Source organism: Culex quinquefasciatus, chromosome 2 (genome assembly GCF_015732765.1).
Source record: "Culex quinquefasciatus strain JHB chromosome 2, VPISU_Cqui_1.0_pri_paternal, whole genome shotgun sequence".
Classification (NCBI taxonomy): Eukaryota; Metazoa; Arthropoda; class Insecta; order Diptera; family Culicidae; genus Culex; species Culex quinquefasciatus.
The window spans coordinates 64298635-64324300 of record NC_051862.1 but is presented as its reverse complement, the minus strand read 5'-3'; the positions used below and the strand labels follow the sequence as shown (position 1 = coordinate 64324300).

The window sequence follows — 25666 nt, the reverse complement described above, 5'->3', positions numbered from 1 at the left end:
GTTCGTCAGCTAAAAGTAAGAAGGTAATCAAAATAATCCCATCACGCCTCAGCCAGGCGGCGCAACAAACTGAGCTCGTTCGAGGAGGGCGCGAGATAAGCCGCGCCAGCTCATACGAGAGAGAGAAGAAGCGGACAAGCTGAGCTGTTTTAAGGTGCCCCCTAAATTACATAATTGCCTTCCAGAGCGTCGCGCGCAACTTACGGAATTTCCTAAAGTTGACCTCGTTCGCTTCGTTCTCCGCAAACTGGCCCGGCCCGGACAGCATGGCCTTGATCGTGCCCGAGGTGAGGCGTGCTCGCGCTTCACGATGAACTCGTGCCCGTCGGACGAGATCAGCTTCACGTACATCGCGTCCGGGCCCTCGCAGCCGCCGTACACCCGTTCCGAGCCGGTGCGTTCCTCCATGGTCGTATTTGTTTTTGGTTGGAGCCGATTCCGCCGGATGAAGCTAAAAAAGGAGGAAAAAGTTGTAGTTGCTGTGTTTTGGACAACTATCACAAGACGGTGACGGTCGGGGCAAGAAGGCAGCGCAGTGTGTGGACAAGGTCGACGGAACAATAATGACAAAAATGATGACTGGCACACATTCGAGAAAAGGTTCGTCGAAAAGTGGCAATTTTTCCCCGGAACAAAGTCTCCAACAGACGATTCTATAGCGTCCCCATCAACTGCATCCTTATCTGCACAAATCACCGCAAATCATCACGATCAACCGCAAATAAAGGGCTCCTTTTCGTACCTCAAATTATCGCCGAAATTGAACACACACGCACCGAAAAACAGAAGCGAACGAGCGACGGCAACTTTTTCTTCTCGCGGCGACCGACCGATGGATGACCGTGTGCCGTGACAGTTCTTCACCTTGGCTCCTCGATGCGTGACAGTTGTTTGGTGGGTTGTCTGCGGGAAGCAGGTTGACGGGAGTTCATTTTGGATGTACAGACTTTTGCGTTTTTGTGCAGTTTTCCTAGTACAGTTGAATCTCGTTGATTGGAAAATAAATAATTCTTTAATCTTGAGTTTTTGTTAAGTTTAAACAAACAATTAGTTTTTATTGTTTTATGCTAGGTTTTATGGCTAGTTTTTAAACAGTCTTGAGTCAGGAGCCCAGTTAGCCAAATAGCATATAAAAGTTTATTAAATATTAAATTATTTGACCTTTTCAGAAGAAAATTCAAAAATATTTCTTTAAATTGAAAACATGAAAAAATCAAAAATGCTCGAAAATACCATTTTATTTCATTCAGAAAACAGAAACCAGAGGATTGTTAAACCACAGAGTAACACAGAGCGAGCAGTCCGAAAAATGTAATTTTATTTTTGGCTCCATAAGGTTGCTGGTAGCAGGCGTGCGATGTACCTGCGATAAACACAAAGTGGAACCAAAAATGAAATGGCAGTAGTGACTCTGTCTTACTCTGTGGTTAAACTGATTGGATCACCCACGGTAGAATATTTCATAATTATAAAATGGAAAAAGTGTTTTCGAAAATTTTAATTTTTCCGTGTTCAGGAGTCATTTTGAGCAACTTTTGTTCTACGAAAAACTTTACTTCTTTTTTAATGTTTTTCTTGTTTTATTTTAGTATTTTTAATTTAAATTTATCTTGTTTAGTTAATCTTTGTGTTTGGTAGTATTTGCGAGCATTTGGCCTATTCTTCCACCTCCTATCATTACATTTTGTCTTTATATTTTCATGTTTAAAGTTACTTTTAATTTTTTTGCTTATTTTTCATATTTTCTGCTAGATAATAACACCATTATCATTTAAATTGTAAAAAGTGCGTAGACTTAGTCTAGAGTACTACAAAAATTACTACTTACTTCTTTTACTTAAAACATAGTAAATGTTCTTGGAAATGTTAGTAAAACACAGCCATTCTTAAATTCTTAAATTCTTAAATTCTTAAATTCTTAAATCTTAAATTCTAAAATTCTTAAATTCTTAATTCTTAAATTCTTAAATTCTTAAATTCTTAAATTCTTAAATTCTTAAATTCTTAAATTCTTAAATTCTTAAATTCTTAAATTCTTAAATTCTTAAATTCTTAAATTCTTAAATTCTTAAATTCTTAAATTCTTAAATTCTTAAATTCTTAAATTCTTAAGTTCTTAAATTCTTAAATTCTTAAATTCTTAAATTCTTAAATTCTTAAATTCTTAAATTCTTAAATTCTTAAATTCTTAAATTCTTAAATTCTTAAATTCTTAAATTCTTAAATTCTTAAATTCTTAAATTCTTAAATTCTTAAATTCTAAATTCTTAATTTAAATTCTTAAATTCTTAAATTCTTAAATTCTTAAATTCTTAAATTCTTAAATTCTTAAATTCTTAAATTCTTAAATTCTTAAATTCTTAAATTCTTAAATTCTTAAATTCTTAAATTCTTAGAATTCTTAAATTCTTAAATTCTTAAATTCTTAAATTTTAAATTCTTAAATTCTTAAATTCTTAAATTCTTAAATTCTTAAATTTTAAATTCTTAAATTTTAAATTTTAAATTCTTAAATTCAAATTCTTAAATTCTTAAATTCTTAAATTCCCTAAATTCTTAAATTCTTAAATTCTTAAATTCTTAAATTCTTAAATTCTTAAATTCTTAAATTCTTAAATTCTTAAATTCTTAAATTCTTAAATTCTTAAATTCTTAAATTCTTAAATTCTTAAATTCTTAAATTCTTAAATTCTTAAATTCTTAAATTCTTAAATTCTTAAATTCTTAAATTCTTAAATTCTTAAATTCTTAAATTCTTAAATTCTTAAATTCTTAAATTCTTAAATTCTTAAATTCTTAAATTCTTAAATTCTTAAATTCTTAAATTTTAAATTCCCAAATTCTTAAATTCTTAAATTCTTAAATTTTAAATTGGAAATTCCTAAATTCTTAAATTCTAAATTCTTAAATTCTTAAATTCTTAAATTCTTAAATTCTTAAATTCTTAAATTCTAAATTCTTAAATTCTTAAATTCTTAAATTCTTAAATTCTTAAATTCTTAAATTCTTAAATTCTTAAATTCTTAAATTCTTAAATTCTTAAATTCTTAAATTCTTAAATGCTTAAATTCTTAAATGCTTAAATTCTTAAATTCTTAAATTCTTAAATTCTTAAATTCTTAAATTCTTAAATTCTTAAATTCTTAAATTCTTAAATTCTTAAATTCTTAAATTCTTGAATTCTTTATTCTTAAATTCTTAAATTCTTAAATTCTTAGAATTCTTACATTTTAAATTCTTAAATTCTTAAATTCTTAAATTCTTAAATTCTTAAATTCTTAAATTCTTAAATTCTTAAATTCTTAAATTCTTAAATTCTTAAATTCTTAAATTCTTAAATTCTTAAATTCTTAAATTCTTAAATTCTTAAATTCTTAAATTCTTAAATTCTTAAATTCTTAAATTCTTAAATTCTTAAATTGTAAATTCTTAAATTCTTAAATTCTTAAATTCTTAAATTCTTAAATTCTTAAATTCTTAAATTCTTAAATTCTTAAATTCTTATTCTTAAATTCTTAAATTCTTAAATTCTTAAATTCTTAAATTCTTAAATTCTTAAATTCTTAAATTCTTAAATTCTTAAATTCTTAAATTCTTAAATTCTTAAATTCTTAAATTCTTAAATTCTTAAATTCTAAATTCTTAAATTCTTAAATTCTTAAATTCTTAAATTCTTAAATTCTTAAATTCTTAAATTCTTAAATTCTTAAATTCTAAATTCTTAAATTCTTAAATTCTTAAATTCTTCCGATTCTTAAATTCTTAAATTCTTAAATTCTTAAATTCTTAAATTCTTAAATTCTTAAATTCTTAAATTCTTAAATTCTTAAATTCTTAAATTCTTAAATTCTTAAATTCTTAAATTCTTAAATTCTTAAATTCTTAAATTCTTAAATTCTTAAATTCTTAAATTTTAAATTCTTAAATTCTTAAATTCTTAAATTCTTAAATTCTTAAATTCTTAAATTCTTAAATTCTTAAATTCTTAAATTCTTAACGGTGCACATCAACCAGAGCTTTTGCACAGATTTTGTTACAGACATTTTAGTATCTTCAAAACTACGGTACTATCGAAATAATTTTTATTCATCCCCTAAAGTACTGTCCACCAAGTAATTTACAGCAAAGTTTCATTAATTTTACAATCCCGTAGTTACAGGATTGGGTTCGTAAGTTTGACAATTTTGGTATAAGAAGACAACAACTTCCTTCGTTGCTGTGTACCCTTAAATTCTTAAATTCTTAAATTCTTAAATTCTTAAATTCTTAAATTCTAAAATTCTAAAATTCTAAAATTCTAAAATTCTAAAATTCTAAAATTCTAAAATTCTTAAATTCTTAAATTCTTAAATTCTTAAATTCTTAAATTCTTAAATTCTTAAATTCTTAAATTCTTAAATTTGTCAGATTTTGCAGTACTTTGCAGACATTTCAAAAACTGCCACCCCTGCCTCCTGGTGTTCATCCATCCGTCAAGCATCGCGTTCATCGCGAACTGTCAATCGCGAAGGTTTTTAAAGTGCTCTCTCGCGAGCTCGCTGAATCAGTCTTGAGTGAATCACGATGGCGGCCGCAGACGTTGAAGTGCTAAAGGTAAAGATTTTGAAAATCGTTTTTCGGTTTTTTTCTGCTGTTGGCCGTGAAAAGTGTCCAAAAATTGTGGTGATTTCGTCGCGAAATTTGTTTGCTAGTTCGCGATGGGGCTAGTGAAAGTGATGGGTGCATTTCCGGGGTGTGTTTTCGGTGGATTTCCAGCGATTATGAATCGTCACAACAAAAGGGCGTCGCTGGAAGAAAATTTCCCTTGACTGCCGAGATGGCTTGCTTTGATTAAGTGCTGTTCCGTCGTCGCCGTCGTCGTCTTGATTGAAGCTGATGCAGATTCAGTGGCCTGCTGCGACGATGCTTCCCTGAAAATATGGTGCATGTCAAAATAGCGTTCTGAAAGAGAAAGAGATTCTTTTTGTTTCCAGAACGTTTTGGGTAAATAAATATGCACTTCCCTTGTTTGCGCCTCATTCCTGGAGTTATGTGTGGCGTAAAGCTCCTCAGCCCAGACGGCTCGAATTCGTTGTTGTTGCTGTTGCTGGATTTGTTCGGAGGGGCAAATGAATGATTTCGTTTTATGATTTCTCCCTCACACTTCAGGCTGCAATGCAAACTTCGAGCGCAGCGCGACTGAAATGCAGTAAAGTGCATCTCCGGAATAATGCACTCGCGCCGTCCGTTTTTATTAATGGCTTAATTTATGGTCGAAGTGCGAGATATTGGACATACTGAAGCAATCATTCGTAATTTGAGTGTTTATTCATAACGATAGTCTGCCAATTTACAACTTTTTCACCAATATATAACATGATTAAAAAAAAAAAACAAATTTTGTTTGAAACTTTTTCTGAATTCTGTTTCAAGAAAACTTAAAACTTACACGGAAGACTGGAGATGCTCAAGTGTGAACGACAAACTGCAATCAACCATTCAAATTTGACAATATTCGAGCTTCCACATTAGGCCGATGCAAATATTTAAAAAAGGGGGATGGCAAAAAAATAAAAAGAATATAAAAATTTAAATAACAAGCCATAGTCTTCACATTTAAATCAAAAAAGTGTTTTAAAATGCATTTTACACTAGTTCAGTTGTTTTGCAATCATTAGTTTTCAAAAAATCTAAGATCTGACAAAAACAAAAATTGTATCGAAAAAAAAGATTTTGCATCGAAAATTTTCAAAAAATCTTAAGATTTTTTAATTAACCCAAACATGCTAAAAATGATTTTAAACGCAGGAGAATGTATTTTAATTTATTTTCAGCTGGTTGCACTTGAATTTTCATTGAAATTTTGAAGTTTATTGTAAAAATATTTTTTTTGCCCCCTGATTTTTCGGGCCAATTTTGAAGGGGGGCGACAAAAACTTTTAGAAATATTTGTACCAGCCTTATTGCCAAAAATGTATTCTAAACATTTTAACAACGCCATAGTGGTCACAATCTTATGTCAAATATTTTTTAGATTACTTAAGATCGATTATTTTAAACTCAACGACCCAAAATTAGAAAACAAACATATAACAGTCTAGAGATGTATCAAACAAAGTTATTTTGTAAAAAATATTATTTATTTAATTCAAAAATTGATTGAAGTGAAACTTTATACAAAATGCAGGGTGGTCACTCAAGTCGGGAAAGTCGAGAAAAAGTCTGGAACTCGGCAAAAATCTGGAAAAAGTCGGGAATTTATTTTTTTTTGTCAAAAAGTCGGGAATCCAAAGCATACTTTTTTGAAAATTATCTTCAAATTGTTTAATTTTTGTAATATTTTGTACAATTTTCCAATTAAATTCACTCAATTCTTCTTTAGTAACTCACCATAAATTTGAAATTCCTTTCACTATTTCAATTTATTTGAGAATGTAAAGACTATTTTAGACATTATAAATATTGGATGCATTTGGCACAGATTTTCATAATGTTTTTTTAAGAATCAAAAGATTTTTATCATTTTTTTTTATAAACCAACAGATCTAGGGGAAATCTACCCATTTTAATCCTAATAAGCGGTCGTGTTTGAATGATGCTGGATAATCTAGAGTCTCCTTGAATTTTACTAAAACCAAGTACACCAACGAGTAGAGCAAGTTTTTGTGAACATTTCTGTTTATTTTCACTTTCACTAAAAGTTATTCTATTTCTTTACCAAGCATTTAACAAAAAAAAATCCCAAGGGTATTCTAATCGAGGCGAATGCATTGGGCCACGCCCATTTTCTAATATCGGCTTAGTTCTTTTTCTTCCAACACTCTGTCGAGTGTTGCCATTTGCGCTGACAGTTCAAACGAACACTCACGAAAAGTGGCATTTATAGGGAAAGTTTCCTGGCATCGCTGGCTGTGCTGCTGGTGGTGTTGACGGCCAGCCTTTGTTCTTTTTTGCCTTCGTCTCTCGCTCGGTTTTCTTCAGCCTTCGATTTTAATGCAAAGTGAAAATTGAAACGTCAAACGACTTGGCGCGTTTGTTTTTGATGGCGCTTGCTAATTTATTACATTTTCGGGATTATTCTTCAAGTGATTGATTAAGTAACGGTCAAAAGAACATGTTGCCGGTAGTTGGAAGCAATTTCATATCTTAAGCGCCGTGAAAAAGTAAGCGAAAGTGAAAAGTTAATTTTGGCGATATTCATTAAGCGTTTGAGGATTCTCGTGTGTGTCACTGTGTGTGCCAACAAAATGATGAGAAGTGGTCTCGCAAAATACAAATTATGATCAAAAGTGCATTAAATGTGATCTTTTGGCCAGTAAGTGGCATACATTTGCGTGCTTACTCGAGGCGGTGCTGTTGCTTGTAAGTTTATAGCCCAAATAGTATTTTTGGAGCTTTAATCGAGCATCAAACTCTCCATATGACGAAGATAGGTGTTTGATTGGAAAGGGTAGATTTCCCCTAATATAAAACAACAACAACGTTAATGGAAAATGAATATAAAAATAAAGTCTTATTTTAACGATTATGCCCAGCGTAAAGTTATGATTCTGCTCAATTTTGTCACACTAATTGAATACTCGAAGAAAGATTCCAACTTGGATTTGGGCTTGGCAATGATTTTTTGATTTAACTTATTACAAATATGTTTCAAGTGTAGTCTCAATAATTTGTCGCTTCAAACATTTTGCATAAAATAAGTGGGAACATGGTTTTTTCATGAAAAATGAATAAATAGCAATTAAATAATGAAAATTAGATAAATAAACATTGATTCAAAAATTTAATATAAAAATTGACCAAATAAAAAAATGAGCTTGATAAAAACAATTATTAAAAAGAATTCCTAGATATTTTTCTTAATTCCTTGATTCTTAAAAAAAAACAGCAGTTTTATACGTCCCTTGATTAAAAATTAAATTAAATTAAGAATAAAATTTTAAACTGTTTGTATTGGTGGAAAGAAGTTTCGTTTTTCAATTTAAAAAATAAGCATTGAAATTATTAGTATTATTAAGCTTTCGGTTATTTGTTTATGTTTCTACTCTGAATCAAAATAATGATAATGCTTCCATTTTTAAGGATTTTTTATGGGATGTTGTTGTTAGGTTTCTGTTTTTACGGAAATTGATAATATTGATTGATTGAAATTGATTATATTGACTTTTTGTCTTTTGTTCTAAAACATTGTTTAGAATTGCCTAGTATTTGAGTTTTTGGAAAAGTCGGGAATTTGAAAATGGGATTAGAGTGGTCAACCTGAAAATGTTATGTCGCTTGATATTCGTGTTTCAAATTATTAAAATTGTAATGTTTAAAAAAAATACGGTGTTTTTTAAAATAGCATTTTGCATTAAAAACTCAAATCAAGTGAGTGTTCATACGAAATTTTGCGTCGTTTGATACCCAAAATGAATGTTATGAAAATGTGTGTATTTTAAAAAATCATGCAGTATTTTATTAATTTTTTTTTTTTAAAAAGGCTACTCAAATGTAGTGAGACTGCAAATTATAAAAATGTGGATATTTTCGAAAACTACGTTATTTTGGTAAAACAAATGAATATTTTAAATAGTAAAACACAGTCAAATCTTTAGGGCGTAATATTTAAAGTTTAACCCTTAAAATGTTAGTCTGGATTTAAAAAAAATTAAAAAAAATTTTTTCGAGAAGATCAGAAAATTTCAAACGATGCACTTTATCAAAATTTCAATAAGGTACTTTTTGATTGCAAATTTGATTTTACATCGAAAAATGAAGTTGAAAATTTTTTGCGACCAATATTTCGATTTTTTGAAAAAGTCAGTATTGATTCCAAAATTCATAACTCGGTCAATGATTTTTTACCCATTCTAGAAATATCTGCAAAATGATTTTTTTTGATTAGTCCTGAATCGACCTTCTGCGAGTTGAGACTTCCGGGATAGCGCAGCTTGAAAAAAAAATGGTTTTTCATATTTTTTGCGATAAAGGCGACATTATGAATATTTAACATCAAAGTTAAATACAATATTTAATTTTTGGAACAAACCTGAAATTAAGTTTCCACCATGCAAATATCGACCACACCACAACGCTATCGATCGATAGTTTCTCCCCGTATTTATCTATTTTGGCAATGCGTTATAGCTGGTGCGTGCTGGCCAGAAAGTGAATGTGTATTATTCAAATAGGCACACACTGCACATCCCAAAAATAAACGAAAAAACGTGTTTTTGGCCAGTCTGTTTTGCTCTGCATCCTAATATCAATCCACTGCGGTCTATATAAGGCCCCCAGGTGTGACGGTGGTGGTGGGGTGATTCCTGCCCAAAACTTGATCGATGTTTGCCATATAAAGCCGCATCGGAAGAAGGTGTGTGTGCATGTGTGTGTGTTTGTGGTCAGTCATCACACCTTGCACACATATCGAGTATCGGATTCGGGCGAATCGAATGAACCAACGAATCGAACAGTTAGCCTTCCATCCCCCCCTCCTCCTACCCACCGATCATCATGTTCCATAACCAGATGGTTAATTCAGGCTTGATTCGCCATTGATATGCTATGCGCATACACATTTTACACATACGTGCAGCGCGCCCATACAAACAAGGGGAAGAACCATTTTTAACGGTCCGAAACGAATTTGGCCGATCGCGTTGTGGGAGAAACTCCAGAAAGTATTGTTCTGCGAAGCGGGTTGGTTGGTTCGTTTACTTTGCTGGTTTCGAGGAAGAAAGTTTAATCAAAAAAGCTCAATAAGGAGTATTGAAGTGCAATTTGGGCGATCCTTTTTGAAACATGAAAACGCTACGAGTGGATGTGAAAATGAGAAACGAATATCTCAAATTGAAGGTACGTAACTGATATCTAAGTCAAGTGGTTAACTCAATATCTAGAGCAGTTTGGCGAATCCAACTGGCTCAGCTATAGATTTACCGTTGCTTCGAGTTTTTCGATAAAACCACAAAAGATTCCATCGAGTCATCATTCAATTTCTGCAGCGGAAAAAAAAAGATCAAACCAAACTGTATTAACGAGAGCATATAGATTAGGCTGTGACATAACTAAAACCGGCGGCGGAGCCTTCGTTAGTCGGTTTGAGGTGAAAGCAAGTTGGACGAACCACCGATGTTGTCACAATCGTGAAACGCGTTGAAGTTAGACCGGTGATTAAGTTCGAGTTGCCAGTTAATTAGATCATGTGAAGGTTTATGGTTGGGCTGTGAAGTTGATGATTTAAATTTATTTATTTACTTAACTCTCTTCTATCCAACGCCGGCTCTAGATGAGCTTCAATCTCAAAACTTCGCAATTTTTGCCAATCTCTGATGTAAAAAAATGTATTTACGTTCACAAAGTATTCATTTTTAGGTCTATTTTGGCCATGTTTTTCAATAACATCCTCAATTTTTTAGTCAAAATAAGTATGCAGCATTTTTTTTTATACCATGGACATAGTACAGTCACCCCACATATTCGGAACACCCACAAACTCGGAACACTTTTGTGATAATTTGTCAATAGCATGCCAAATGCAACTTTTCTATTGACCCTACTATTTTTAGGATCTTTATTTGGACATTTTCTCGCTATTTCACTAGTAAAAAAAGTTCTTTTTACACAAAAAAAAAAAAAATAAACCACAAAAACTATCAAGACTTAATATTTGTATTTGTATTTTATTTTTCAAAAATATACCGAAGGTACAACCTTTTCTGTATTTATTGACTTAAATGATAAGGACCTTATGTTTCATTAAAACTAAAAAAAAAACAACTAAATTAAAAACTAAAACTAAATAAACTAAAGAAATAAAAATGTCGATAATACGACAAATTACTTGTTTAAGTAGAATTCAGTAATAAATTTAAGACTGATTATCAGCTGTTTATGTAGTTATAAAAGAGTGTGCATTGCTTAATCAAAAACCAAAACAAAACTCAAGTTGATTTTTTTATATGCTCTTTACACTCACGCTTGAATTCACTAAATGTAGTTATAGATTTTGAATTATGCGGCAAATCATTCAACAAACGTGCACCTAAAACTGCGAATGAATTTCCCATAAAGTTAGTGTGGTGAACTGGTATTATAATATTATTTGTGCGATTTGAACGACTGAAAACTATAAAAGTTCTTTTTACACAAAAACCACAAAAACTATCAAGAATTTATAATATATCCAGAGCAGCAAAACACTACCTCCAAATTGCCTTTTCCATAATTATGGGATGTTATTGTGCCGCAACCAGCAGTCCGACCAATAAAGTTGAAATAGTTGATAGGTTTGAGATTTTTCCTCAAAATGAAGAGTACAAATCAAGTATGTTCGAAATGGTTTGGAATCATACTGACCTTGTCAGAGAAGTGTCCAAAGCACTTCAAGAAGAATTTTTAATGACATTTTAAAAATTTAACTATATGTTTTTATGAATAGCATTGTTTTAGTATTCTCAAAGTGCAATGATTTTCTCAATGATGATTAGTTCGAATTAAAAAACGGATTACATTTTCGGATTCTTTAGATAATTTCCCGCTAGAAGAAGATTAGTTTGTAAATAATAAATATTATTTGGTTTTGAAATATAACTCAACAAAAATCTTCTGATTATAGGCCTTTTTAAACAAAAAAATATGAAGAAATATGAATCGATAATGTTATAAACAAAACTAATTTTCATGAATTTTAGACAATATTCTAACTTTCTAACAATTTTACCTTAAATTTTGATTGATTACTTAAAAAGCTTATAAACTTAGTAAACTAGATAAACATTCATTTTACAATATCAGTAACTTTAGTGATGATACATTTGATGTAAAAATAATCAAATCTTATATTTACAAGAAAACTATAACTATCAGAGTTACCCCAGAATTCAAAATAATTTTTTAACACTTTTGAAAAAAAAATTCTCTAAATAGTGCACGAACCTTGTGTGGCCTACCCCAGTACATGTTTTGACAATACTAATCTTGAGACAAACCTTACCAGTTGAAAAATAATTAAAAAAATAAATTGAAATCCTATCAATGTCACCCCGCTTTACTGCAAAAGAATTTAACGTATTTCGAAAAAAAAAATATCTGAAAAAGCCCATTACTTGAAAACGAGGCACTTTATTAGACAAAAATAATCTAAAGTTTATTTCAATTGCAAATTCGATTTTGTACCTAAAATCCGTATTAACTTTTCAATAGGGCGAAACCTTCATTGTAAACAAGCAGCCTAACCTACTCAAACTTAACGTGAACTGTAACTTGAGCAAAAGAGATGGACCGTTTGATTTAATATGTTTTTTTTTTATACTATTTTTTTATTTCAACGATTTCATAGTCTTCTGCAGGCCAAGGATTGATACCTAAGAGCAGGCTTCACTGAACACCAAGATCTGGTGCGCCATGGTGCGGTTTTCGTGTCACTCTAGAAACCAAACCGAGCTGTTTGTTGTCACACCATAGCAACTGTACCGAAAGCACCTTGGTACACCACCGGTGCACCCAAACTGTATACCAAGGATGCAACTCAACATATGATTGATCCAAGTAAACCGGAAGCGACATTGTTTTGATTGAGGTTTGCCAGCCATCATTCACAAGTTCGGGATGGCGTGGCGGTTGTTGTCTCCGTCTTTTTACCACGAGGTTCCTGGTTCAATCCTGGGTACAAATATTTTTGAGGATTTTTTTTTCAATATTTGCTGTCAAAATTACTGATTATATACATTTTTTAAGTAACATCTTCGAACCTGCGACGCTTTAGTCAAAGAGTTAGAAAATTGAATGGATTTTTGTAGTGGAATAGAGAAAACATTCCATATTATGCAGGCAGGTTTAAGTGAAAATGCCTATTTTAGGGTTATATGCACGAGAAGTTAAAGTTTATATTTGATGACACTACGAAATTCTATTCCTAACGAACTATTCTAAACAAATAAAAAACATTCAAAAAATAAAATAACAACTGTCGAGATTCGAACCAAGAACCTTTAAAATACTAATGAACTGCCTTTGACAACCACACCATTAAGAACTGTTGAGTTCAGTTGGCTTGCAAGGCATCAAGAGTTCCAAACTTCTCCCGTGTGGTAGGCGCAGAAACCATGTCAGTTTTGTGTACTCGATCCACACCGCCGTCACACCAAACTTCGGTTTGGTGCACCGATCAAGTTACCGAGTTGTGTCGGGTTTTGGGTCGTGACGAGAAATGGTGCGCATAGAAAAACCGGTATCATAGCAAACCGTTGTCGCACCCGTCAAAAGGTAAGTCTGCCTAAGAGCATGCAATGGCACTGACCTTGTTGCGTGCTCTTCGGTTGACGTCCACGTAAGGAACATCCTGGAAGGAGCGTAACTAACTACATCCGTAGTTCTGTTAGATCATCCGAATTATCTTGATCAGAACAGTATAGCTCTGGTTCCTTGCGAGTGTCCTATTTTCTTACCTCCACGTTGGCTTGGTTTTCATGATGACCTAGCTGGTGGCCTGTGGAAACGGATCGTAAACCTTTGACCACCGCGGGTCAGAGTCGAGACGGCTAAAAGAAAGGGGCGCGACAATGTGGGAAAGGGAAGTAATTTGTGATTGTAGACGGTATTGTTTTGATTCGCAGTATGTTGAGTCAACTGCTGTGGATGTACCCGAAACATCGCACAACGAAGTTTCTCTTCTCATCTTTCTCAGCTACCATCTATCTCCTATTTTTATTTTACTCTACTGATTCGTACTTCACCACTAATTCTTCTGTTTACCATTTGGTTTTGATTTTATTAACTCTTGATTCTCATATCTCCCTGGGCTTTGTCATAATGAGTGTCATAGGTTTGATGCTTGTTTGGCAAAGAGTATGATTTGATTCGATGTGGAATTAAAATCGATGTGTTCAGTATATTGCTGAAGCTTCCATTTTTACACATGGACACCACTTCATGCTGCGAGAACCCACTTTGGCGTAGTCTCAGGGCTTAATCGATGGCCGGTAAGCTGTCATCGAGACAAGGAGGTTCTCTGATAGTGGAAATATCACATTTGTACAATGAACCGCTACATATGTGATTTTTCCCTATCTTAATGTGGGTGTCAGGTTAGGATGCGGGTTTAAAAAAATAGTGTTTGTAGAATTTAGGATTTTAACTATAAATATCAACTTTTTATACTTTGCCTTTAGTTATATAGGGACAAAATTAGTAACAGTGAATTTAGTAATTCTATCAGCATCGGTTATTTTCATTGAAGTAGCATAAAAACCATTCTGATTTGTCAAAATTTCCATAGAGTCTCGATCAATCAATAGTGAAATGATATCGGACTAAATTCGTTGATCTGTTGAACTAACGGTTGTCGGATTATGATTGTATCGACCATTGTTGCGAATCGAGGATCTACTGGAATTCTGACGAACAAATGGTCGTCTCTTTTTCAATTCACGACTTGCAAAATATCAACTGTTATTTTTTGTTTTTTTGTTTTTTAAAAGAAGCCAGACAGGTTTTAAAAGAAACGTTTTTTTTTGTTAATAATTAAAATGTCGGGGATTTGAGATAAGAGTAGCTTTCGGATAGGTTGCTTTAAATCTTGTATTCAATTCAAGTTAGGTAGTTATCCGCAAATGAATATTTGGACTTATATGAATAATTGAACATTTTGGACTTATGAATAACACACAACTGTGCATTTATTCTAGAGTCAGATCCATACAGCGTCAGTGTTTATTTGGTCGAAGTGTACTAATTCATTGGCAGATCTGATTCTAGTTGTAATGTACGACAAGACTACTGACGGACGTGACAGGACGAGGGCCCAGTTTAGAGGTTTCGACATCAACGATGTGCGGCTGGATCACCCTCCCAAAAAAAAAAAAAAAAAAAAAAAAAAATTAACTCTTGATTCTCATATCTCTCAATGCTTGTCACTCTTTTTTTCCAAATAATGCTGCTTCAACAAACTGTGTGTTTTCTTTAAAATAAACCTTCCCCTAATGTACTAGTGATACCAAGTCTAATTATCATTTGTCTATTTTTGTTGATTTACTTCTTTATTTATTCATTTGAATAATTTTTTATCTTGCCCATCTTAACAATAATCTAAGCTTGTTTGTTATGACTATTTATTAACTATTGCCAATTTCTACATCTACTACATCAAGCTTATTCTTTTTATTTTTTAACACAAAATTATGATTCTCTTACTATTGCTTCTTTATAAAGTATATTCTCCTTTACTGTCTATTGTTTTCTAACAAGTGAGGTTCGAGCCCTTACTCAATTTATGGAATGATTGAAGGAATAACACAAATACTACTATTGTACTTTTGGTAAACCTTTGAATAACATGCTTAGGTTTAAAACATTGGAATTCAAACTAAAAATAAAACAGTTTTTGCTTTAATGAACGTTGATAGGCACACTATAAATGGTTAGGCGCTTATACTTACATCAAACCCTACGTAATGTACCACCCCCGGCCGAGTTAAAATGCGTAACCGGAAAAGAAGGTGTGCATGCCTGGCACGAACACTCAAAGCGTGTTCTAGCGTGCTGCTCGTACTGACTCAGAGCAAGGGTGAGATGTAGGTGTAAGGGCAGTGCGTGTTCGTCGGGAACCTGGTGCATAAGATCGGTCAAGGCCCGTTCTTACACTGAAAATTGCGAATTGCGAATTCAACGATTTCATAGTCTTCTGCCTCTTCTTAGAATCTTTAATTTTGATTTTAATTTTTAATTAAAAATAATGTAGAAATCAAGCCCATTATATTAAAAAGTCCAAAATAAGTGTTTAAGCCCTTCGTAAAGTAACTCTTTATTTTTAATTACCACAAAAGGTTCAATTGTTAACATTGAAGAATGGTTCGATCTTCAATGTTTCCGAAATGCAGTAAGGGCATTTTTCAGTTTATTTTAAATATATATTACATGCGTGATTTTCCTCTATAAAATATTTTTGAATTGCAAAAAAAAAATCTTTATAAAAAACTTGAAATGCCTATAACTTGCACATTAATTTAGGCTTAGTGATTTCCCCCCTGAAAATTGTAAATTTCACGGGGACCATAATTTCAAAACAAATTTTTTTTTATGCTTCATTATACTGCCCATGATCGCATAAATGTCCCATATGCATTTTCATCACTTTTGAGTTATTTATGCTGTTTGGTTCAAAATCTTGTGCTCTTTCAGAAGAGCCTATAACATCCAGTATTTTGTTCTAGAAATCAAGGGGAATTTTCGTGAAAACTTAACACGTAGTCTTATGTGTGGGACAAACTTCCCTTGCGTTTTTCTTAGCTTGCTGTTTTTGCATATGGGACATTTATGTGAACAACTATACAAATCTCCACTTAATTTGATCGTGACGCAAAAAAACTTTTCCTTATCTCCGAAAAAGTTATATTTTGAAACGAAATGTAGGGCTAAACTTATTTTTTTCAAATATGCCTACGACTAATAATTTCGCTGATTTGCATCTATTTAATCATTTACATTTTATTGAATTTAATATCAGAGCAATACTTAACATCCTTGTCCAGCCAAAATGATTGAGATAATTTGAATTTTCACACAAAATTTAAAATCAACAGTTAAAAATAATTAAATTAGTTTCGAAATCTTAAAAATTTCATTTGAAATCAGGGGATATTTTTTAACTTCCACGGAAACCATCCACTCAAATAATCAAATATAGTGAAAAAATAAACAAGACTCAGAAAAAAAATAAATTGAAAAAATCTGTGCAATCTTTCGAAAATTTATCAGATTATACTTGTTAAGTCAATTTCAACATGTTTTGGGTGAAAAAGCCAACATTTGTAAAAATTCAAACTTTTTGGTATGAGAATAAGTGGAATCAAATGATTGATGTTATCTTCCTTATGATAACTTGATGATTCCGAGAATATGTTTTCTACTTTGATTGATTTCTGTAAACATTGTTTAAGTAGTCGCAGCATTCACTTCGCAGTAAATGTTGTTACAATGCCATGTGTATGTATGTTTTGCTAACAATTCTTCAAATAGTTCATATAACGCTTCCAATTGAAAATTAAGTTTTAATCAACTTAAGAAGTTTATTTATATTCTATAGATGAAATATGTAATATGTTGTTATTTCAAAGAATTGATTTGAGAAATTAATAAATTTGACGGAAATTTTCAAATTTCACGAATTTTACGCTGTTTGTGAAATCGTGAAAACTCACTATCAAAAACATAAATTTTAGAATCTCAATTGAAAATATAATTCTGTATCTAAAAATGACTTGTTTAAATTTTTTTTTGAACTTGAATGAAAAAACGTGTTTAAAAATGCTTTATTCACCTGTCCAGTTGTTTTGCAATCATTAGTTTCCAAAATACCTAAGTATTGACGACAATTTATTTTTTAGCAAAAAAAAGTTAACAATGCAGAAAAATGCTTTTAGATTGTTTTCAGTTGATTTGGCTTCTATTTTCATTAAAATTGTGAAGTTTAAAAAAAATATTTTTTTTGCTCCCTGATTTTTCGGACTAATTTTGAAGGGCCTAAAAAGTCAAACAAAAAATCGTTTTTTTCTCCCGTGCATTTTTTTCTGAAAGGTACTAAAGGTAGGTTATGTACAACTTTGCCGAAGACATCAAATCGATCAGAAAATTATTCCTCAAGATACAGTTTTTCGAATACTAACATGCCCACTTGTATGACCAGTCCGAGAAATTGTATGGAAACTTGCATGGAAAATCTAATGATATAAATTACCTACTGCTTTTGACATGTAGGGAAAGCATGGACAAAGTTTCATTCAAACCTAAAAAAAACAGAATTAAAAATTTCGAAAAAAAATGTTGGAATTTTGAAGAATTACTCTTTTAATATTTGAACACCAAGCTTAAAACTAAGAATTTATTTCTGAACATACGGAAAATTGATCAAAATATACGTTTTTTTTTTGTTTTTGAACATGGAATGTAAGGCATAATAATTTTCAAAAATGTTCAAAATCAACTTTTAACTCGCCAAAACAAATAACATCACGATTGACAATCTTCTTCCAAATGTGATAAGCCTTGCACGCACTTTCTGGCATGTCTATCAGTGAAAGTAAAATTAATGCTTCGAAATCTGACCAAAGAATTGGCAACTCCTCAGGTCAAACAGAACGCAGACATGGCCTGCGGTACAGTCATCCCACATATTCGGAACACCCACAAATTCGGAACACTTTTGTGGTAATTTGTCAATAACATGGCAAATGCAGCTTTTCTGTCGACCCTACTATTTTTACAGCCTTCATTTGGACATTCTCTTGCTATTTCACTAGTAAAAGTAGTACTTTTTGAACAAAAAACCTCATTTCAAGACTATTTTATCCATAGCAGCAAAACTCTGCCTCCAAATTGCCTGTTCCATGATTGTGGGATGTTATTGTGCCTCCCACAATTGTGGAACACCTGAATTTAACTAATATTTTCACAAAAAAAATTTATCAGACCATTCATAAAACATAACTAATCTTTAGTTACGTTGGTTTCAGTGCGTGAAGTCATTATTTTGTAAAAATTATGTACTCATGGAGAGAACCAAAGTTTATTTACATCCGTAAGAAAAAAGTGTTCCGAATTTGTGGATTTCAAGGGTCAAAGTTTTTCTTCAAAAACTTGATCTAAAAGTTAAAATTAGCAGTTGTTCAATACAGCATTCGAAAGATCGCAAGAAAAGCTTTAAAATGAAGGTAAAAACGAATCATTAAGTTCAATTATCGATTTTCTATGATTTTTTGAACATTAGCCGATCTGTAAACTGTTCCGAATATGAGGGATGACTGTACTTATTTCTCTAAAGGCAGTGCAGGTGAAAGCAACAATCGTTATCGCCGCATTTGCTAATGGTTTTCTCTTTCTTTTTGTTGGTGGGTTGTTCCATAAAAACAAACAACTTACAACTTATTGTTATTAGTACGCAGGGGGTTCAGATTATAGACACTGCATTGATACGGCCGTTGAATACTAATGTTGCAGAAAGTTTGCGTTCTTCGTTTTTGGGGTCGTCGACGCGCGGTTACTAGTTGGTACGTGAGGAAATCGTTTAGTGCTTAGCAGCCGAAATGATGAAGTGCTAAATAGCAAGCACATTTTCCAAAATTGCTGCACAAATTGCGCCCTTTTTGGACGGCCGAACAAAACAGTGTTAAATATGTTTAATAAATAATGCAATTCTCTTTCGCGAACGACGACGACGGCGGGACAGCCGGAGCGTGACCGCCCGTAGCAAAACAATCCGTACAGGCGTGCCTGCAGCTTGTAACAATTGCTCCAAAAACATCTATGCGGCGTTGGAGAGGATCGCGGCTGGCATTTTGTCTGCTAATAGCTCTTGCACCGCTCAGAACCGGCTCGGAGTGTGCAACGGAGCGGCTAAAAGTGAAGCAAGTAATCTGATATCGTTTGTTGTTTTTGTTTTGCAGAACGATCTACCGCGCACCCTGAAGCTGTCCGGGCACGTGGGCTTCGACAGCCTGCCGGACCAGCTGGTCAGCAAGAGCGTCCAGAATGGGTTCGTGTTCAACATCCTGTGCATCGGCGAGACGGGACTGGGCAAGTCTACGCTGATGGACTCGCTGTTCAACACCAACTTTGAGTCCCAGCCGAGCCCGCACTCGCTGCCGAACGTCAAGTTGAAGGCGCACACGTACGAGCTGCAGGAGAGCATGGTCCGGTTGAAGGTAAGGCGTGAAGATCGTGGCGATCATCATCGGCGATGAATGTATTCATAAACTTTCCTTTTTCGTGTAGTTGACGATCTGCGATACGGTCGGTTACGGCGATCAGATCAACAAAGATGACTCGTTCAAGGCGGTCGTCGATTACATCGATCAGCAGTTTGAGCAGTTCCTGCAGGAGGAACTGAAGATCAAGCGATCGCTCTCGGCGTACCACGACAGCCGCACGCACATCTGTCTGTACTTTATCTGTCCCACCGGTCACGGCCTAAAGTCCCTCGACTTGGTGTGTATGAAGAAGCTCGACTCCAAGGTCAACATCATTCCGATCATTGCCAAAGCGGACACCATCTCCAAGACGGAGCTGTCCAAGTTCAAGGCCAAGATCAACGATGAGCTGCGCAACAACGGCGTCCAGATCTACCAGTTTCCCACCGACGACGAGTCCGTGGCGGAGATCAACTCCACCATGAACTCGCACATCCCGTTCGCCGTCGTCGGCAGCACGGACTTTGTGCGCGTCGGCAACAAAACCGTACGAGCCCGCCAGTACCCGTGGGGAACGGTCCAGGTCGAGAACGAAGCGCACTGCGACTTTGTCAAGCTGCGCGAGATGCTGATCCGCACCAACATGGAGGACATGCGCGAAAAGACCCACACCAAGCACTTTGAGCTGTACCGCCAGAAGCGGCTCGAGCAGATGGGCTTCACCGACGTGGACAGCGACAACAAGCCCGTCTCGTTCCAGCAGACGTTCGAGGCGAAGCGCAGCAACCATCTGGCCGAGCTGCAGGCCAAGGAGGACGAGGTGCGGCAGATGTTTGTGGTGCGCGTCAAGGAGAAGGAGGCGGAGCTGAAGGAGAGCGAGAAGGATGTGAGTATTGGGATTTACTGATGTTTTGTTTTTGTTTGATTTCAGGAGATGACAGATTTCACGTAATTTTGTAAAATGCTGAAACTGGGCGTGTGCCTGGGAGGGAAACCTGATCATGAACAAAAGCGAGGTGTTTGATAGTTGGAAACAGTACTTCAATGAGCACCACAATTGCGATGAGTGGAGACGGCGATGGAGTCAACCTAGGAGAACCCACAGCTGATGAACAGTTCCCCACACCTGAACTGGAGACGGTGAAGAGGGAGATCAGTAAGCTGATGAACAACAGAGCTGTCGACAAGGATCGGTTACACGGTGAGCTCTTCAAATATGGAGGAGAGAAACTGGCGAGGGCGCTTCACTGTGTGATTTCCAAGATCTGGAATGAGGAGATAGACTCCACAAGACCCTAAGGTCTGGTCACCTTTCCCGGCGTACAAAGTGTACCATGTACGAAACGCTGATAAGACCGGTCGTTCTTTACGGGCACGAGACGTGGACGATGCTCGAGGAGGACCTGCAAGCGCTTGAAGTTTTCGAACGATGAGTGCTTAAAGGACGATCTTTGGCGGCGTACGTGAGAACAATGTATGGAGGAGAAGGATGAACCACGAGCTGACGCAACTCTACGGCAAGACAAGTATCCGAAAGGTCGCTGAGGCTGGCCGAATCCGGTGGGCCGGACACGTCGCAAGAATGCCGGACGCGCTGGATGCGCGCCAACCGAACCAGACAATCAATTTGGTGAAGTTGGTGTTTAATTCGGAGCCGGTTAGAACCCGGCGGAGGGGGGCGCCACGTACAAGGTGGTTGAACCAAGCGGAGGAATGTCTGGAAAGTGTGGGGGTTCCGAGTCGGAATTGGAGAGAAGCAGTCCAGAACCGAGTTAGATGGCAACGCATCTGGAGACAGTTCGAGCAGTAAAAGTAAAGTAAAGGGATGAAGAGAAGCTATCACAGAAGTTTATGGATATGTCTGCTGTAACTACCGTCACGCTTATCAATCCTCTCCCAGATCCAATGTCGTCAGCTGTTATCACATGCAAGGAAGTTCGTGGGGCCCTACCAAGCGGGCTTCTTTGGCGCGTGCTACCAAGAACCAAATATTTTGACTTCGACAAATCCTCCAGTAAAGTCGTGAGTACAACGTGCCTACACATCACATTGTTATCGATTTCAATGCAGCCTATGATACAGTCGACCACGAGAAGCTATGGCAGATCATGCACGAGAACGGATTCCCGGATAAACTGACTCGGTTGATCACTTCCCACTGAGAATGTCGAGGGTCGAGCCAAAATGCTCAGTAGTTTGGAACCGTAATATGTCACGTGCGTGTCTCAGGGGAGTTACCGGAACCCTTGGGATCATGTCGTAAGCTGCGGCGAGGTAACGGCTTATCCTGTGCACTGTTCAACATCGTCCTTGAGAGTACCATTCGAAGAGCGGGGCTTGAAGCACATAAGAGGAAAGGGTTCGAAGGACGTAAACCCACGAAAGTCTCACCCACTAGCTGTAGATAATGATGAGTTCGAGAAGGTTAGCGAGTTTGTGTACTTGGAATCGCTGGTAATAGACGATGTACAAAACACTGATTAGACCGGTAGTCCTCTAAGGCAACGAGACCTGGGCGCAGTGGCATGAGGACGAATGTGTCCTTGGAGTGTTCGAACGGAAGGTGCTACGAACGATCTACGGTGGAGTGCAGATGTCTGTGTGGCCAAGACGCATAAACCATTAACTCCACGCACGGATCGATGAGGATGTCAGGATGCGCGACCGGATGGTGGCACAGCCAGAAAAGCAGTTTAGTAGCTTATCTTGGAAAAACCTGGTGCAATCTTAGTATTTTACAAAATTACGTGGAATCTTGTGGTTTGGTTGAGCGTTTTAGCAGAATGCATTACTATGAATACAAAGAGACGAGTTGTTCCTTTTAATTCCGCTATATATTTTTAATATCTTGACAGATACGTATTTCGTCTACTACTTGCAGACTTCATCAGTGTTCGAGTTCTCGAGAACAGAACACTGATGAAGTCTGCAAGTAGTAGACGAAATACGTATCTGTCAAGATATTAAAAATATATAGCGGAATTAAAAGGTACGTGGAATCTGTTTATCTGGCAACTTAACATTTTACTTATCACTGCAACTCTCCTATTTCCCAATCCCCCTCAGTTGCACGCCAAGTTCGACAAGCTGAAGAAGGACCACGCCGAGGAGAAGCGCCGGCTGGAGGAGTCGCGCAAGAAGCTCGAGGAGGAGTTTGTCGAGTTCAACCGGCGCAAGTCCCAGATGATGGCGTCGCACACGCTGACGCTGGGCAAGAGCAAAAAGAAATGAAACCTGTAGATACCGGGATGGACGACGCCCCAGTAGGCGGGTTCCGTGCTGGAACTCACTTCCCGAACAAAGGTCGTTCCGCCACTTCATTTCAATCTCATCCAAAAGAAAACAAAAAACCATCGCCACGCACCATCAACCACAGATAAGTATATTGTGCAACCGTTCACTACTTTTTGGCCGCCGCTGCTGCTTCAATTTTGACTTTTTCGACGGGGAAAAGCCTTAGCCTGGAATGTGTTTTTTTATTGCACGCGCAGTCAAACTGTGACGACGAGACCAAACTTCAGCTCTAAAGAAACCGTAGAGAGACCTATTCGATCGCGTATAAGTACAAAGTTTTTTGAAATTGCTAGAACATTGGACATTGAAAACAAAACAAAATGAAGCAAACATTTTACACTCACCAATTGGGAAAGGAACAAAATTTAGCCGAATATAGTAATTTTTAACTAGAGAAAATTACCTATTTTTACTCATCCCCTAAATCATCGATAAACAATCATCAGATTAGAAACGCACAGTCCAATCTCACCACCATTCGGGGAGATTGCCGTCACTTGTGCCGCATCGTCACGAAACCAAGAAATCTCTTAGCAGCTTTCGCTTCCATTTGCCAGTTGGTTGAAAATATTAAATGTAACTGCAGAGAAAGAGAGAGGAAAGACGCTTGACCACCAGACAAAGTAAAACTTACGGCACTACTTATCAAACCACACAAAGTTAAGTAAAAATAATAAATCTTGTAGAACTAGACAGCACAGTAAGAACAAAGTGAACAAATTTTGAAAATTCCAAATATTTACCGCTTCTTGTCTAAGGCATCAGCAGATACACAAGTTTACTGAATTTCGTTTTCAAAAAAATCAAGTATTAGTGCATTTAAGCTTAGGTTTAAACGTGTATTTCAAATACTTTTCTTTCCAAAAAAACAAATCAAGACTTTATCAAATGACACTCAACGTTTACCCCCCCAAGCAATTTATAGAAACGGCAGTACCATTATTGAAGCACTTTTGAAAATCAACGTTTTTTCCTTGTTTTAAATTGCTAGGCTCGATATAGTTGTAGTAATTTAAAAACATTAAATTTCTCCATAATATATATAATGCTCTATATAGATATATATTCTAAAATAATAGATTGGTGTGTGTTTTCCCTGAATAGAAAATTGAGAAATTCCTTTTGATCATTTCAGATGCATCTTTTTATCTATTTTTTAATAGTACCTAATGTTCAAATATTCGTCGATAAAGCATTTTTATTTGAAGTTTCTCTACCTTCTTCAAAGCTATACCTAGCTATAAGTTGCGGACCATTAAAACCTTATGAACAGGGTTGTTACGGACCCCATCTAAATGAGAAATTGAAACAATGACGTCTATGTTATGTGAAGAAGAGGAAAACTTTATTTCCCAGTAGCACATAAAATTCGTGCAAAGAACATCTGATCGTGGTGGTACTGATTTCAAAACATAACGAAATACATTTTATTCTTTATTTTAGGCTGTTTATATTTTTTTCAATATTTTTCAAAGTTTATGTCAAAGTTTGGTCTACAAAGCAAGTAAAAAAATTAATGTTGTCAGATTTCATAAAATTTTAAATGATAGCAATAGTTAGTAATTAATAATAATAAACAGAAAATCCAGGAACACAAAATTTCAAAAAATCTAAAGTTTTAAAATAAAAACTGAAGAATAATTGATTTAAATTTGAATGTTATGATTTTTTTTATTTTGCGAATTATATAAAACATGATTTTGTAATTTGTCTGATTTTTTTCCATAATTGGTTTTTTTTTAAATTTATTCCGAAATTACCGAATTACCGAATTGGATTTTTTTTTAAATTATTTTTTTTAATTTTGTTTTTTTTTACATTTCTCTGAATTTTCATTGAAAAAATTTTAATGCACTTTGTTATATTTTGGATTTTTTCAAGGGGTTTTTTTTAAATTTATTTTCTGATCCCTGTTTTTTCTGATTTTTTTTTTAAATTTTGTGTGTTTGGGACCATCCATAAACCACGTGGACACTTTAGGGGGGGGGGGGTATGTCGATTGTCCACGCTCCTGACAAAAAAAAAATTTTTGTATGGACAATTGTCCACGAAGGGGGGGGGGGGTCGAGATTCCCAAAAAAGTGTCCACGTGGTTTATGGATGGTGCCTTTGGAACTTACGGAATTTTTAAAATGTTTAAATTACTTTAATTTTTGTGTTTTTTATGTTTTGGATTTATATTTATAATCTATGAAGTACCTAAACAATATATCATATGAATTGGATCCTAAAATTAAGCATACATTGGTGATATCTTGCTTAATTTTGCAAAAGGTCCTATGAACATAGGAAACCCATGGCGCATTGATGGTTTTGAGAAAGTAATCTAGATATTATTGTTAACAACGATATTTTTTGTGAGTTCAATGACCTTTTGTACGACCGCAAATTATTTTTTCCGTAATCTGCCTGAAACCCTTTTCTATTGGTTTCCTTATCTTAATTTTGTTTATTTCTCAGTTTGGATATTCTACACATCTTGCTCAAAATCAAAATCAAATTCTATAGTTTTGTTTGGGGACCATCCATAAACCACGTGGACACTTTAGGGGTTGGGGGGTATGTCGATTGTCCACGCTCATGACAAAAAATTTTTTTTTTGTATGGACAATTGTCCACGAAGGGGGTCGAGATTCCCAAAAAAGTGTCCACGTGGTTTATGGATGGTGCCTTGTTTGAATGATCCTAAAGCTATGAGATTCCTTATGTTTATGGGACCTTTTCAAATT

At 34.8% G+C, this 25666-nt stretch overlaps 2 protein-coding genes across 2 annotated transcripts; one reads left to right on the top strand and one right to left on the bottom strand.

Moving 5' to 3' along the window:
* Window positions 1-151: 151 nt before the first annotated feature.
* On the bottom strand, window positions 152-871 carry LOC6052625 (elongin-C). Its single transcript, XM_038254806.1, is given in 3 exon segments — window positions 152-294; window positions 297-451; window positions 743-871. Coding segments are annotated over 2 exon segments (240 nt in total). The 5' UTR covers window positions 409-451; window positions 743-871; the 3' UTR covers window positions 152-166.
* A 3602-nt stretch (window positions 872-4473) lies between these two features.
* On the top strand, window positions 4474-23806 carry LOC6052627 (septin-2). The gene is made up of 4 exons (XM_038255237.1): window positions 4474-4593; window positions 19401-19658; window positions 19729-20529; window positions 22710-23806. The coding sequence occupies exons 1-4, from the start codon at window positions 4564-4566 to the stop codon at window positions 22872-22874; spliced, it is 1254 nt and encodes a 417-aa protein (XP_038111165.1). The 5' UTR covers window positions 4474-4563; the 3' UTR covers window positions 22875-23806.
* Window positions 23807-25666: the final 1860 nt, after the last annotated feature.

Excerpts from the sequence above, each read along its gene's own strand:
- LOC6052627 (XM_038255237.1), top strand. The coding sequence starts at position 4,564 with ATGGCGGCCGCAGACGTTGAAGTGCTAAAG. Across the intron at positions 4,594-19,400 it reads CAGACGTTGAAGTGCTAAAG|AACGATCTACCGCGCACCCT; the intron begins GTAAAGATTTTG and ends TTTGTTTTGCAG. Across the intron at positions 20,530-22,709 it reads TGAAGGAGAGCGAGAAGGAT|TTGCACGCCAAGTTCGACAA; the intron begins GTGAGTATTGGG and ends AATCCCCCTCAG.